The sequence below is a fragment of the Mobula hypostoma genome, chromosome X2, assembly GCF_963921235.1.
Source record: "Mobula hypostoma chromosome X2, sMobHyp1.1, whole genome shotgun sequence".
NCBI lineage: Eukaryota > Metazoa > Chordata > Chondrichthyes > Myliobatiformes > Myliobatidae > Mobula > Mobula hypostoma.
The window spans coordinates 46,421,143-46,435,801 of NC_086129.1; the positions used below are offsets into that span (position 1 = coordinate 46,421,143).

The 14,659-nt window shown below is 43.0% G+C and overlaps 1 protein-coding gene across 1 annotated transcript in view; it reads right to left on the reverse strand.

Annotated features, from left to right (window-relative positions):
• Window positions 1–14,659, reverse strand: part of LOC134340887 (uncharacterized) — an 87,293-nt gene that overhangs the window by 15,850 nt on the left and 56,784 nt on the right. The window contains exons 18-26 of the mRNA XM_063038460.1: window positions 13,390–13,515; window positions 13,065–13,260; window positions 12,299–12,455; window positions 10,877–10,970; window positions 6,685–6,936; window positions 4,093–4,299; window positions 2,933–3,115; window positions 2,092–2,229; window positions 540–719 (exon numbers count right to left, since the gene is read on the reverse strand). Of these exons, the coding sequence (XP_062894530.1) occupies window positions 540–719; window positions 2,092–2,229; window positions 2,933–3,115; window positions 4,093–4,299; window positions 6,685–6,936; window positions 10,877–10,970; window positions 12,299–12,455; window positions 13,065–13,260; window positions 13,390–13,515 (1,533 nt within the window). The remainder of the gene's footprint in view (window positions 1–539; window positions 720–2,091; window positions 2,230–2,932; window positions 3,116–4,092; window positions 4,300–6,684; window positions 6,937–10,876; window positions 10,971–12,298; window positions 12,456–13,064; window positions 13,261–13,389; window positions 13,516–14,659) is intronic.

Sequence of the window (14,659 nt, forward strand, 5' to 3'; positions counted from 1 at the left end):
ATAGATGCTGCCTGGCCTGCTGCTTTCACCAGCAACTTTGATGTGTGTTGCTTGAATTTCCAGCATCTGCAGAATTCCTGTTGTTTGTTGGTTGAATAGAGCAGCTTAAGTGTTTTAAGAGTATCAGCTTCCATCCCCACTTCAATTGGTGCATTCTGGACTCCAATCACTGTCTGTGGGAACAGACATCAACTTTGGATCCTTTCTACTTTCCCTATAAGTTATACCTCTGACTTAGACAGTCCCACCGTGGGGAAAGAAAGCACCCACACAGACACGGACACACACTCTCCTCCAACCTCAGCCTCTGGGCCTCCAGCCTCCACAGGACTAGCAGACATCCGGCTTCAATTCCCCAGTTGACTTGCAGATTTATTTTACATGCAAAACCAGTTTTCAACCTGAAATGTTAGCTCTGTTTCTCTTCCCGCAGATGTAGCCTCTCCTGCCAAGTATTTCCAGTATTTTCTGTTCCAACTTTACAGTATATAACTTTAAAACTTATGGAGGTCTTGGGTGAGGAAGGCAGATAGACTGACCTTTATACAGTTGTGTGATGCTTCCCTGCATTCCTGCCGCTGCTGCTTGAGTCTTTGCTCCAGGAGAACGTACTGCCGCAGGTGACGTAACAATTGGATATCGTAAACCACAGTTCCAATGTCACCAATCCCATTTCCTGCTTCTGCTTCCATGATTGTTTGTTCCTCCTGCAACTGCAACTGAAAATAGGAGAGAAATTGAAGATCAGACAGACCAGAAAGGCTGGATGCAGCCCAAATCTATAGCATATCTTCACAACAACCTTTAATCCCTTCTCTCTCTGGTTATCACTGCTTCAGTAGTTTGTTCCAGTTAATTTCAACCCTTTGAGCAAATGAATTTTGCCTTGTGTCACGTCATTCTCTTCCCTTCTCCTGCTGTCCCCCCTGGTGATTTGAAATCCTTACAACATTGGAGAATGTAACCTGGATCAATGTCACCAATTCCCCAACAATTCAGAGGAATATGAGTGAGAACTTCTTCACTCAGAGGGTAGAGTGAGTGTGAAACAAGCTGCCAGCAGAAATGGTGGATGCAGGTTCGATTGTAACGTTTCAGAGAAATTTGGATAGGTACATGGATGCGAGTGTTATGGAGGGTTATAGTCCACATGTGAGTCAAGGGGACTGGGCAGAATAATGTCTTTTAGGAAATGTTATAGTCTCTTTACTAAAGCAGACAAGCCCAATATCCAAACTCTATTGAAATAATAACTTGGCCATTTGGTATTTTGGATTTCATTCAAAATAAAAATCCCAACACAGCCATTTTCTGCAGGGCAAGGTACAGGTCCTGAAATCCTCTCAATCTTCCATTGCTCCTTGAGCAAGATTCATGCAGACCAATGCGAGTGACATTTTCTGTCACATTTCCATGAACTACCACCAGACACATGAACATTTGGGATTCTCATTCAAAATGTATCCTCGGTCCAACATATTGAGGCAATTACAAGGAAAACGTGCCAGAGCTATATATATATATTGCATTAGAGGTTTGGGGAGATTTGGTATGTCACCCGTGATTCTGGCAAATTTCTACAGATGTACCATGGAGAGCATTCTAACTGGTTGCTCCACCGTCTGGTATTGGTGCCAATGCACAGAATCGGAAAAAGATGTACAGTAGAAGGTTGTAAACTCAGCTAGCTCTTTCATGAGAACTAGCCTCTCCAGCATTGAAGACATAATCGATTGACGGTGCCTCAAGAAGGCAGCATCCATCATTAAGGACCCTCACCATCCAGGACATGCCCTCTTCTCATTGCTACCATCACGAAGGTGGTACAGGAGCTTGAGGACACACACTCAATGTTTTCAGAGCAGATTTTTCTCTTCCATCAGCAGGTTTTTGAATGGTCCATGAATCCATGAAAGTTCTCTTTTTGCTCCACTTATTTGTTTTTATATTGTTTATTGTAACTTAAGAGTATTTTTTTTTGTGTATTGCACTGTCACAACACAACAAATTTCGTATGTCAGTGATAATAAACTTGATTCTGAGTCTGAAATCTACATTTTCCATGCTTATTTTATTCACATTAAGAATCACCTGTTCCTCTACGAGGTTCTCGCGTTCCTCGATTTGCAGGGCAAGCTCTTTCTGTAGGTCTGCACTGTGTTTACTCGAATGCGGTATTGAATCCTCTCCAACTAATTTCTCAGTCAAACATAAACCTTCATTTCCTTCCTGCGCTTAGAATAAAATTCATGGTTATTAAACACTGCTCCATCACATTTCACAGCTTATCTCTGCACACAGGTAGTAGCTACAGTATGTGATTACTGTAATCATAAATGCAATTGGTAACGGCTCACATGTACTGAGCTACTGTTAGAAGTTTTTGGTTTGTATGCTATCCAGTCAGATCATATCATACAAAGATTCAAGGTACGTTTATTATCAAAGTATGAATGCAGTATACAACTCTGAGATCCGTTTTCCCATAGACAGCAACAAAACAAAGAAAACTATGGAACCCATTCAAAGAAAAATATCAACCCTCCCCATGTGCAAAAAAAAGAAATCATGCAAATAGTAAAAAAAACAGAATGTACAGCTGCAAGAAAAACTTTTCTGCATTAATTACTCATAAAATGTGTTTTTGTGCTGTAGTACTCTATGACTCTAATGCAGAATACAGTGTTACAGTCATAGAGAAAGCACCGTGAGTAGACAAATAAAGTGCAAGAGTCATGACAAGATAGACTAAGATTAATAGTTCATATTTATCATAACAGATCTGTTCAAGGGTTTTATAACAGGAGGATAGAAGTTGTCCTTGAAGCTAGTGCTGTTTACATCTTCTGCTGAAAAAGAGAGAATGACTGGGTTGTACTGAATATGGATTGTTTGTGGAGGGTGTACATATTTAGGTGAGGGCCATTCTTACATGTGGCTTTCCATCTGCCTTTACCCATCGCTTTCTCTCTTCCCTCTGCAGCCTCAGGAGATCAGACAGTCTTCTTATGTGCTCCTCCTCTAGATACCTCCCAACTCTCAAAGCTGTCTGCTCGCCCAGTGGCCAATCTTGTTTGTTGAGAAGTTGGGAAAGAGCTTGATCTGAACTCTGCACCTGGAAGTGGACCAGACAACACGAAGGAGAAGGTACAGCGTAGAAACAGACCATTTGGCCCACCATGTTCATCCAAACCAGTGGGCAACAAACTTTACTAATGCCATTTTACAGCAACGGGCCTCAGTCTTCTTTACCCAGGTGGTTCCAATGTTCTTTTAGATACTCTCAAAAGTAGCCAGTGCCTGCTTCTATCACTCCCTCAGGCAACGCATTCCAGGTACGTACTACTCTCTGGGTGTAAAAGGACCCCTCTCGTATCCCCATTGACAATTCCTCCCACCCCACAACGGATGCTGCTTGACCTGCTCAGTTCCGGCAGGTTGCCTGTTGCTAAGCGTTACACTCGTTGGATTATGGTCCTGGAGGAACGTTATTTCGTTTTTACTGTGTACTGTACAAGCAATTTATGGTCGAAATGACAATAAAAAGCGACTTGACTTGACTATAATAGGCATTGGCCAAATGTCAAACCTGCTGCCCCATTTTCTCTCCAAGACTATTTTAAAGCAGTAGGTTAATTGGTCACATGGGCGTACTTGGGCGGTGCAGGCTCACTGGGCCAGAGGAGCCTGTTACTCTGCTGTATCACTAAACAAAAATAAATTACTGAGATACACACCACCGCATGAAACACTGCCTGCTCTGTGCGCAAGGCTTTGGACATCCTGCTAATGAGGATGAAGAATGTATCTTTTCATTGGCCTCTCCCATCCTGCACCCCGGAGTCATCTACACCACTACAGTTCTTCCAGTCCTCAGCCCCTCTCAGTCTCACTTGCTCATTGGCCTGGTTGCTTCTGGGCTGAGTACTGCATTTAGGTGCTGGTTTCAGCCAATGGGATCCCAGGCTTTGCTCTGCAGCTCTCAAATTTCCCTTCTCAGAAAAAAAATCATTAGTGAATTTAAAAAGGTCTTTAAAATATAGTTTTGAGAATTTACAGAGATAAATATGAGGTAAATAAGTGGAACTGTACCTGTAACTTACTGTACATATCTATTGTCTTATACACTCGGCTCAGTTTCCTGACTTCGAGCGTCACTAATTTTAAGGCTTCCAGTGACAATTCCCAACTTTGCAGAGTCTCAAGCGAGTGATAGGTGAGACTGCCCTCTGTGTCCAGACACTGTGCAACAGGGGCTTCCACATTACGTTCATTTGTCTCAGACTGCAAGGGGACGTCCTATGGAGAGAGCACGGAGAAACTCACAGACCTGCTCCTTACAGTTTCAGCATATACAAGGCTGCTGAAAGCAAAGATGACCAAGAGCCATTGCGGCCTTCCTGACTCAGATTTGAGAGGCTCCTGATCCAAGAACTGGGTATTACTTCAACAGATGGGTAGTAGCTATGATGGTGAAACTGTTAGAACTTGCTGCCAATATCCCGTGACAGCAGCATGGTAGCACAGAGGTTAGTGTCACACTGTTACAGCACCAGAGATTGGGGTTCAATTCCCGTGCTGTCTGTAATGAGTTTGTATGTCCGCCCTGTGAACTTGTAGGTTTTATCTGGGTGTTCCATTTTCCTCTCATGTTCCAAAACTGTAACGAAAACCAATTTCCCCCGGGATCAATAAAGTATGACTATACTATACTATACAATAAAGTTAGTGAGCTGTGAGCACGGTGTTGGAAGCATGGTGGCACTTGCAGGCTGCCTCCAGCATATCCTCAGACCATGTTTCACATCTACTGACATAAATAACACATGTTTTGAAGTATATATGGCAAATAAAGTTACTCTAATTTAGCAATTTTTAGAATTTCTCTGTTTGCATACATTACCAGGAATCCTGAACTGGCCATCACTGTTTAACAAGTTTTCACAGACAGCATGTTCAATCTTAGGTTCAGGTTAGCGATGGAGTAGTAAATGATCATTGCAAATTAGCACATTTATAGTCCTCAAAAACAAATTTTATGTCAAGAACAGGAATGTCTATTTATGAATATGTAAAATATAGGATCTTAAAACTAAATACTTTAAAATGATTTATTTATTATATTTCAGCTTCCACTTTACTGGCATGTTTGTATCTTTATTTGCTATTCTTTATATCATTAAATTTAATTATATTAATCACATTTACATTACATTATTTTTCAGCTTTTAAGCAAATAATTTTTTAAATGAGTATTTTTAAAAATATGTTTTCAATGATTAGTTCAGGAACATTCAGAAATTTTTGACCAATGGCAATGCTATGGTTGTGACTGTGAAGTTGGTCAAAAGCCTAGTGGATAGGCCATTCACCAATCACAGGCACAGGAGATTCTGCAGATGCTGGAAATCTTGAGCAATACCCACAAATCGCTGGAGGAACTCAGCATGTCACCCGAAACGTTGACTGTTTATTTCCCTGCACAGATGTTGCCTGACCTGCTGAGGGGTGGCATGGCAGTGTAGTGGTTAGCACAGCACCCATACTGTCTGTAAGGTGCTTCCACATTCTCCACATTTCTAGGTGCTCCAGTTTCCTCCCACATTCCAAAGACTTGTGGGTTAGCAGGTAACTGGTCACATGGGTGTAATTGGGTAGCACAACTAGATGGGCTTGTTACTGTGCTGCATCTCTAAATAAAATTAAATAGCATTTTGTGTGTGTTGCTCACTTTAGCCAACTAGTCATATTACATGTGATTGTGGACTTGTGCGGGTCCTTGACAATCAGGTCAAACGATCTCCAGGCCAGCAAATTGGCCTGAAAGCTAAGTGCAAGTGGTAGTTCCAGTATGTAAAATGTATAGTTTCGATTGGCTCTGAAGCCTTGAGCTCTATCAAACCCAGTGCATATTCCAATAGACTGAAGGGATTCTGCAGATCTGGAAATCTTGAGCAACATACACAAAATGTTGGTGGAACTCAACAGATCAGCAGCAGCTATGGAGAAGAATACATAGTTGACATTTCATACCAACTCTTGATGAAGGGTCTCGACCAGAAACGTCGACTGTTTATTCCTCTCCTTTGATGCTGCCTGACCTGCTGAGTTTCTCTGGCATTTTGAATGTATTGGTCTCCTCTAATACCACTCCTCTCTTATCCAGGTCAGTGGGGCGACTCTAACTTGTCTGTAAAACAATTATTGGTCTCCTTATTTACGGAGGGATTCACTTGTACTGGAGGCAGAATTACTACATTGATTCCTGAGATGAGTGGTTCCCTAGGAGTTAAAGTTGAGAATGCTTAGCCAGTACTCATTAGGAAAGCGTTCCTACATGCTCCTGTGGGGGCTTCACAAGCTAGATGCTAAGAGGATGAATCCCATCATGAAGAGAATTGAGAATGGGTGGCACAAAGGGTACCAATTAAGATGGAGAAGAGGAAGAGTTTCTTCTCTCAAAGGGCACTAAATGTTTGGAATTCTCTAACACAGAGCATCAATAGATCCGTTGGACAGTGAGATCGACAGACTTTTAGTTTGGAGGATTTAGGGGAAAAGTGAAGCTGAGACAGACATGAAGTGGAGCAGCCTTGAGGACAGAATGACATCGTCCTGCTTCTCTTTCTCATGAAAGAATGTTCTTATGCTTTGGTGTCTATTCAATCAATCAGTTAATTTGACCTGTTTGTGCTTGCTCCTTGCATAGAATTTTTGGAAATCAGTGACCAGCAGCTGTAAACCACTCATTATATCTTTCTCCATTCCAAGGATGTTCTGGGGCATCGCTAGGTTTGGGTCAAGCCCCACTTCCATTAGTTCCACCGTGTGTTGGGCATACAGAGCCAGGACTGATTTTCTATGTTGTTCCAACAAATCCCTCAGCAGTTTCTCCATCTGGTCCAGTCTCTCACTATCCTCTCCCTTCTGTTGCTCCTGTAAATAATTGAACAGCAACAAACATTTTTCAGTATTTTGTCCACATTCTCAGCTTGTGCATTATTTTGTAGCAATGATTTAAATCTTCACTCAGTTTTGTATCTGGGGATTGAGCTCTAAAGGGATTGTATTTACATATAATCTTCAAGTTCAAGTTTATTGTTATCTGACTGTACATACTGTACAACCAAACAAAACAACATTCTTCCAGACCATGGTGCACCCATGGAAGAACATTGTTTCGTTTGGTTGTATGTATGTACAGTCAGATGACAATAAACTTGAACTTTTTTGCAAGGTGTGAGCAAAATTTGTAAAGACATAACTATTGCCTGCTCCGCCTGCCTTGGTAAAATTACACTATGGGACTGAGTCTCATTATCTCTGAGGATCTATCCTGGGGACAACATATTGGTACAATTACAAAGGCACACCAGCAGCTATATTTCATTAGGAGTTTGAGGAGATTTGGTTTGTCATCAAAGACTCCAGCAAATGTCCACAGATATACCATGGAGAGCATTCCAACAGGCTGCATCACTGTTTGATATAGAGGCACCACAGCACAGGATCAAATAAGCTGCAGAAAGTTGTAAACTCAGCCTGCTCCACCGTGGACAATAACCTCCCCAGCATTGAGGACATCTTCAAAAGGCGTTGACCCAAGAAGGTGGCATCCATCATTAAGGACCTTCACCATCAAGGAGATGCCCTCTTCTCATTGTTGAAACCTGTAGGCACACACTGAACATTTTAGGAATAGCTTCTTCCCCTCTGCCATCAGATTTCTAAAGAGACCATGATCACTACCCCACTTTTTGTTCTCTTTATGAGATGTGGGCATGGCCAAGATCTATTGGCTATGCCTCTTTGTTCAAACTCAATGGTTTGCTGAGCTAGCTCAGAGGCCCAAACAAGAAATCTGAAAATGCTGGAAAAACTCAGCAGGTCAGGTAGCATCTGCAAAAGGTAGTACTGGCCCTTGATGCAGTCTGACCTGCTGAGTGTTTCCAGCATTTTCATCTTTTTTGTTTTGGATTTCCATCTTCTGAAGTTTTTTTTTTAAGATTCTTATTTCAATAAATCATGTTGCTACAGATTTATATATAGGTCAGACCAGATGAGGATGGCAGATTTCTATTGGTAATAACTACATGCTGTGTTTTCATCTAACAATCATTGATAAGAGATTTTTGATGTCAGTCTTAATGAACGAACTGTGAACTCATGTCTCCTTACTGTTTCACTAGCCCTGTGATACAAACGTAGTGTCTTCACTACCTATCAAGCTAAGTGGCTTATTCTTATCTCTTGCAAAGTAGGAGCTTGTGGGTATCCCTTCAGATAAAAATATTTGAAAAGAAGATCCTATTTAGACAGAGAGTAGTCACAGTGAACAACTTACTGCATAGCACTGAGCGGCAGCAACCAGCCATTGGGGTTCATTAGCTGCCTCTGTCTGCAAGGAGTTTGTATGTTCTCCCCGTGACCACATGGGTTTCCTCCCACATTCCAAAGATGTACAAGTTAGAGTTAGTAATTTGTGGGCATGCATTTTTGGTGCCAGACATGTGGCAACACTTGTGGGCTGCCCCCAGCAGATATAAAAATGGTGTTGGTCTTTGAGGCAAGCGACGAATTTCACTGTACATGTGACAAATAATGCTATTCTCTCTCTTAATCTCTCTCTGCTCAGTCCAGAGCTCTTCTTTGAGGAGAGCTCTGTGATGGAAAGGACAGGAACTAAAGATCAATTGTGGGGGGGGGGGGGGGAAAGAGAGACCCTGAACAAAAAGTCCAATGCAAGATAGTCAAATAAAATAAGACAGGAACCATCTCGTGTTTTTTAAAGCACGGAGCAACAGCGTTTAACAAATTTGCACAATGTCCTTCCTCAGAGAGAACATGGACTTTGTTTTATAAATGTGGTGATGCACTAATCAATTTTTGATTCAAGCTCCAAGATGAGATTTTACACACCTTGATCTCTCTGGGTTTGTGTGGAAATCAGTATATTCTGTCTCTTTACAGCACATTAGTTACAGGGTGTTTATCACAACATCAGTTACAAAAGTATAAGCCAGAAGGCTGAGTTATTGATCTCACGCTTTCAATTCCACTGGGGATATTTTTAAACAATTAAATAAATCTGGAATAAAGAAAAAGTATCATGAAGCTCCCAGAATGTTGTAAAAACACAGTCGGGTCACTAATGTCCTTCAGAGAAGGGGAGCTACAACCACAGCATGCTCAGGTGCTCTCCATACAGGCAAATAGGGATGGGCAAAACAACAAACTTCGCAACATGTGCCAGTGATATTAAACCTGTTCCGATTCTGAACAAAGAAACCCTGCTTCTTTCCCGTCCTGCAGCTACCTCTTCTGTCCACCACCCACAAAATCCTCCCACTGGGGTCCCACCCCTAACGTTCACATGTCCTCATCACCTTCGCTGCCTTGATTCCATTCTCCACCTTCCTCTCCTTCTGCATTCTATCATCTTCAGCCTATTGTCACCTATACCCAACATCTCCTGCTGTGATTTCCACTCTCCAGTCTTCTATCTGCCTGTTGCCATTCCTCAGATGGATCCACCTATTGCCTGCCAGCTCTTACGAGCTTCCTTCCATCTTTCAGTCCAGACGCAAAATATTGACTGTCCACTTCCCTCCATACAGCACAGTGCAAAAGCCTTCAGCACATATATGTATAGCTAGGGTGCCTAAGACTTTAGCACAGTGCTATATTTGTCAACGTGGAGCTGAGAGTGAGTTTGTAAATCTGGTGGAAGAAAAGGGTCTTGAAAATGACGAGGGTGGAGTGCCACAGGAGGGTTGTGGGACAGGTGGCAAAGGAGTGACGGGGCACGGGGATGGTGTGGATGCAAACCCTGGGACACCAGGCAAGGTCATTTGATTCCAAACAATTAGTTTATTGATCATTACAGAATGTCTCTCTGGTGCTTTCTGCTCCCTCCCCTCTCCTTTCCCCTTTTCCCAACCATGATTCCCCTCTCCCTGTCCCCTTCTCACTCTTAGTCTACAACAGAGACCCATATCAGAATCAGGTTTATCATCACTCACATATGTCATGAAATTAGTGTTATTTTTGGGCCACCAGTACAGCGTAATACATAAAATTACTCCAGTACTGTGCAAACGTCTTAGGCACCCTAGCTATATATATGCGCCTCAGACGTTTGCACAGTACTGTTGTTGTTGTTCGTCCATCGTCGTTGATGAGGACCTCGACACCATTATGATGGTGTTGAGACTAGCACGTGATTTGGATTTAAGTGAGGGAGAGTTGCGCAGCGTCAGCCTCACTCTCTCTTCCCAATTCCCATCTGGATCCAGTGGCAAGACAGAGTCTAGACGGCTGGAGATGGGACTAGGCGCAGTGGATGACCAGGACGTCTTCTGTGTCTTGTCCTGCTCTACACGTTCCACGACGCTTGCAGAGACCGCCTTCTTGACCGTTGGACCTTCCATTGGTCTCGTCCGCTCAATCCGCCGGAGTCTATCTTCACATGCTGGGATAGACAACTCCCTATCTCACCGAGGGTTTGAGACCCATCGGCTACCCTCACCAGTACTGTAGATACTACCTGACCAGCCAAGTTCCTCCAGCATCTTATTTCTTTGCTAAAGAAACATATTACAACTCCTTATCTCTGTTCAACAGTCCACAGGTTTCTGCAGCTTAAGCTTGGCATTGTTAACATCTGATGCTTGTCCTCATTGGCTGAATCCTCATGGGCACTACTCTCCCACCATCGAGGACATCTTCAAAAGGCAATGCCTCAAGAAGGTAGCATCCACTATTGAGGATCTTCGCCACAGTGAGCCCAAATTTCCCAGTGAGAGCCAGCAGTCAAAGGAAAGTACCTCACTGCTTATGGTTTGTGTCTGCCTGGTGTCCTCTACCCTTCACGTACCTCTTCCAGCAGCTTCCATATCTGCTTCACTTCATCCGATATCAAGGCGATCTCCAGGTGTGCTGCCTCGGACGCCTGCTTCTCAATGTGAAATCTTACCATGCGCGGGTAGTAAGTGGAACAAATGAGAAAATGATCACTTCATTTGAAAATAAAAGTGGCAAAGTTGCAGCTTAATCTCATCACCCTGTAACTGATGAGAAAACCATCCAACAGAGAGGCACAGGAACCTGCCCTCCAGTCCCCGATGTCTGTGCCGACTGTGATACTAAATTAAATAGTCGCTTCTGTCTGAACATGATCCTCAGCCCTGCATTCCTGACATATTCATGTGCCTATCTAAAAGCCCCTTAAATGCCTCCACCCCAGCACCCACCACTCTCTGTGTAAAAAAAAACTTGCCTAGCACATCTCCTTTAAAGTTCTCTTCCTCTCACTTTAGATAAGAGGCGTTAGGTTTGGGGAGGGTTCCAGTTGTGATTGCCAAGGAGTCTGGGGACATTGACACTATAGCAAGAGCATGGAAAGACAACAGTGTATAGAACTTTCATTACTGGAGACGGAGGGGCTGGGTTGGGTGAGAAAGCCCCTCAATTATTGTAGTAGTGTACCGCAGAGGGGGTCACAGGAGTGGCAACAGTTCTATGGATGTGTAGGAATGTAACAGAACAGTACTGAGAGCATTGACTGTAAATGTAAAAATGAAAAGGTGTTCTTACAAATGTAAGACATCTTGTTTTGTAAAATCGTTACGAATAAACATTTGTAAATTTATTATAATTTTACACTTGTGGATATTTTTATTGTGAATAAACTTGAGTGGTGGGTGAACTGGCCAGTACAAATTTCCCTAAACTTACGAAAGTGTGGTAGAATCTGGGGAAATGTGGAGAGGATAAAATGGAATTAGTGTAACTATGTGTGTGATGGTTGGTATCGACTAGTGGAGCTGAAGGATCTATGTCCACGCTGTACGACTCTATAACAGTGGGATGAATTGTTGTTCAGTATGGTTGGAATTGGGTATACCTTAATATCGGCCTACATTCCTCTGATTTTATGACTTGAAGTACAGATCTAATGCTTTCTCTTCTCTACCTTAATGCTTATTCCCCAAAAAAATGTCTCAGAAAATTGCCACAGATGGCTGTGGAGACCAGTTCATGAGGTATATATAAAGTGGAGGTTGATAGGTTCTTGGTAAGTCAGGGTGCCAAATGTCACGGGGAGAAGACAGGAAAATGGGGTTGAGAGGGATAGTAAATCACTAAGATGGAATGGCAGTGACTCGATGGGCTGAATGGCCCAATTTTTCCCCTCTGTCTCATGGTCTAAAATGGAGGGGAGCCTTTGGAATTTTAAATACTTCCACGGGATTCTCGTTTTCAATTATACCAGGCTGCTCCTCTGATGAATGCCCACCTAATTAACGCTTGCCTCTCTGCATATATGTTATTACTTGGCGGTGATGATCCAGAAATTGATGTGTCAGGAGCCATAGTGAGAGATCTCTCAGGAATTCCAGGAGGCTCTGGGTATGGCAGCCAACCTCCTTGTGGCCTACTGCTGGCTGTATGACCTTTTAAGAAGAAAATACTGTATATCAAAAACACAAGAGAGTCTGCCAATGCTGAAAATCTTGAGCAACACACACAAAGTGATGGAGGAACTCAGCAGGCTGGGGGACGACGCAGTGCTACAAGTAGAAGAGCTACTGCCTCAACAGCTCCAGTGATCTGGGTTCAATCCTGACCTCTGATGCTGCCTGCGTGGAGTCTGCAAGTTCTCCTGTGACCACATCAATTTCCCCCCAGATCCTAAGGAGGTGTTGGTTGGTCAGTTAATCTATGTTGTAAAGCTGCCCCTAACGTGAGGATGAGAGGCAGAATCTGGTGGTACAGGTAGTTGAGAGGAGTGGAGTGAGAATAAAATTAGATCAGTGTAGGTTTGGTGTAAGTGGCAGCTTGATGGTCAGGCGGCTGAATAGCCTTGACCTAAAATGATGACTATCTCTTTGCCTCCACAGATTTTGCTTGACAAGCTGAGTTTCTCCAGCAGTTTAGGCTTTTTTCCTTTGCTATTGGTGGAGTTAGACACTGCGCTTCATAACATACATAAGCCATGAGACACATACTGTATATACTGAAGGTAAAGAACCAAGAAACTAATAGAAACTGAATTGTCCAACCTTTGTTTGATATAAGGTTCAGAGTGTCTGGGGAAAGGATAATGTTCCTGTCAGTATCCAAAAGATTTATTAGTTGTTTGATAAGAGGGAGCATTTTCCGGTTGGTGGAATCTGATGGCCCATGGAAGACACCAGCATTTTGGCTCCCGGTCAGCTGACAGTCACCAAAACAATAGACATCTCCAGATAGGACAACCTGAAATGGAAGATTACTCCAGGTGAAGTGTATACATTGGGACAGACTAATTAGATCACAACACTTTTTCTTCTTGTCTGTATTATAATAGATAGTGAACTATCTGCCATTCATTTATCGAGATCTTACCTTGGCTTCCAGTGCACACTGTTCTGCTAGCTCTCGCAAATGCTCCAGTCTGATGTAGACCATGTCAAGGTCAGTCCATTGGCTGATTATATTTTCCTGAAACTCTTGAGTTAGAAGTGTTTTCAACTGTAAGTAAGTGAAAATGGACAGTCAGCATTCAGGACAAGGCTTTCTTGGGAATAAAATCATAAGATACTTTTTGTTCAGAATGACATCCAAGCCTACCATGATGACTGAAATGGTGGTTATAGAGAGATGACAGACTGTAGATGCTGAAATCCGGATCAAAACAAATACACTAGTGGGAAGATTCAGTGGGTTGAGCAGCATTTATGGAGGCAAAAGGCATATGCTGATGTTTTGGGTCGAGATCCTAGATCAAGTTTGGAGGGGGGGGAGGTGGGGTGTTGAGGGCAAAGAGAAAAGATGGCCAGTATATAGAAGTGCGGGGGAGAGGTGAGACAGGAACTGATGGGTGATAGCCTCAAAATGGCATCGGCAGCCATAGCAACCCGCTGTCTCCAATGATCAGCTCATTACACTGCCAGCAGCAGAGTGATTCACAGCATTTTAAACAGCTATTTATTGCAGGCTTCCTGGAGGAAAATTCATTTATCACCTTACGCAAACACCTATCAGAGCACAGTGACAAAAGGCTGCTGGAGAGCTGAAAGAAGGATAAAGCCGTTCAGGCCATTGCATTCATGCAAATGCTTTTAAGGCAATATCCAATATTCCCTTTGCCCTCCACATCTTCCCCATTCAACTAATATTCTTCATGTTATTATCATTTCATCTTGATGATTCTTATTGAATTCACTTCTAACCAACAGCCCTTTCCACCCCCTTCAAATAATATTATGGAGTCATAGAGCACCACAGTGCAAAAACAGGCCTTTCTGTCCATCTTGTCCATGCCAGCCTGGCCTGCCTTGTCTCACTACCTGTACCTGCATCAGAGCTATCCTTACCCCTCTCAACCATGCACTTATCCAAACTTCTCTGAAATGTTGCAGTCAAACTCGCATGCACAACTTCCACTGGCAGTGCATTCCACACTCTCACCACCCTCTGAGTGAAGAAGCTCCCTCCCCCAGATTCCCCTTAAATATTTCACCTTTCACCCTAAGTGTATTACCTTTCGTTCTCATCCCAGCCAAACTGAGGGAAAAAAGGCCTGCTTGCACTTACCCTATCTATGCCCCTCATAATTTTGTCTACCTCTATCAAATCTCCCCTCATTCTCCTGCGCTCCAGGGAATAAAGTCCG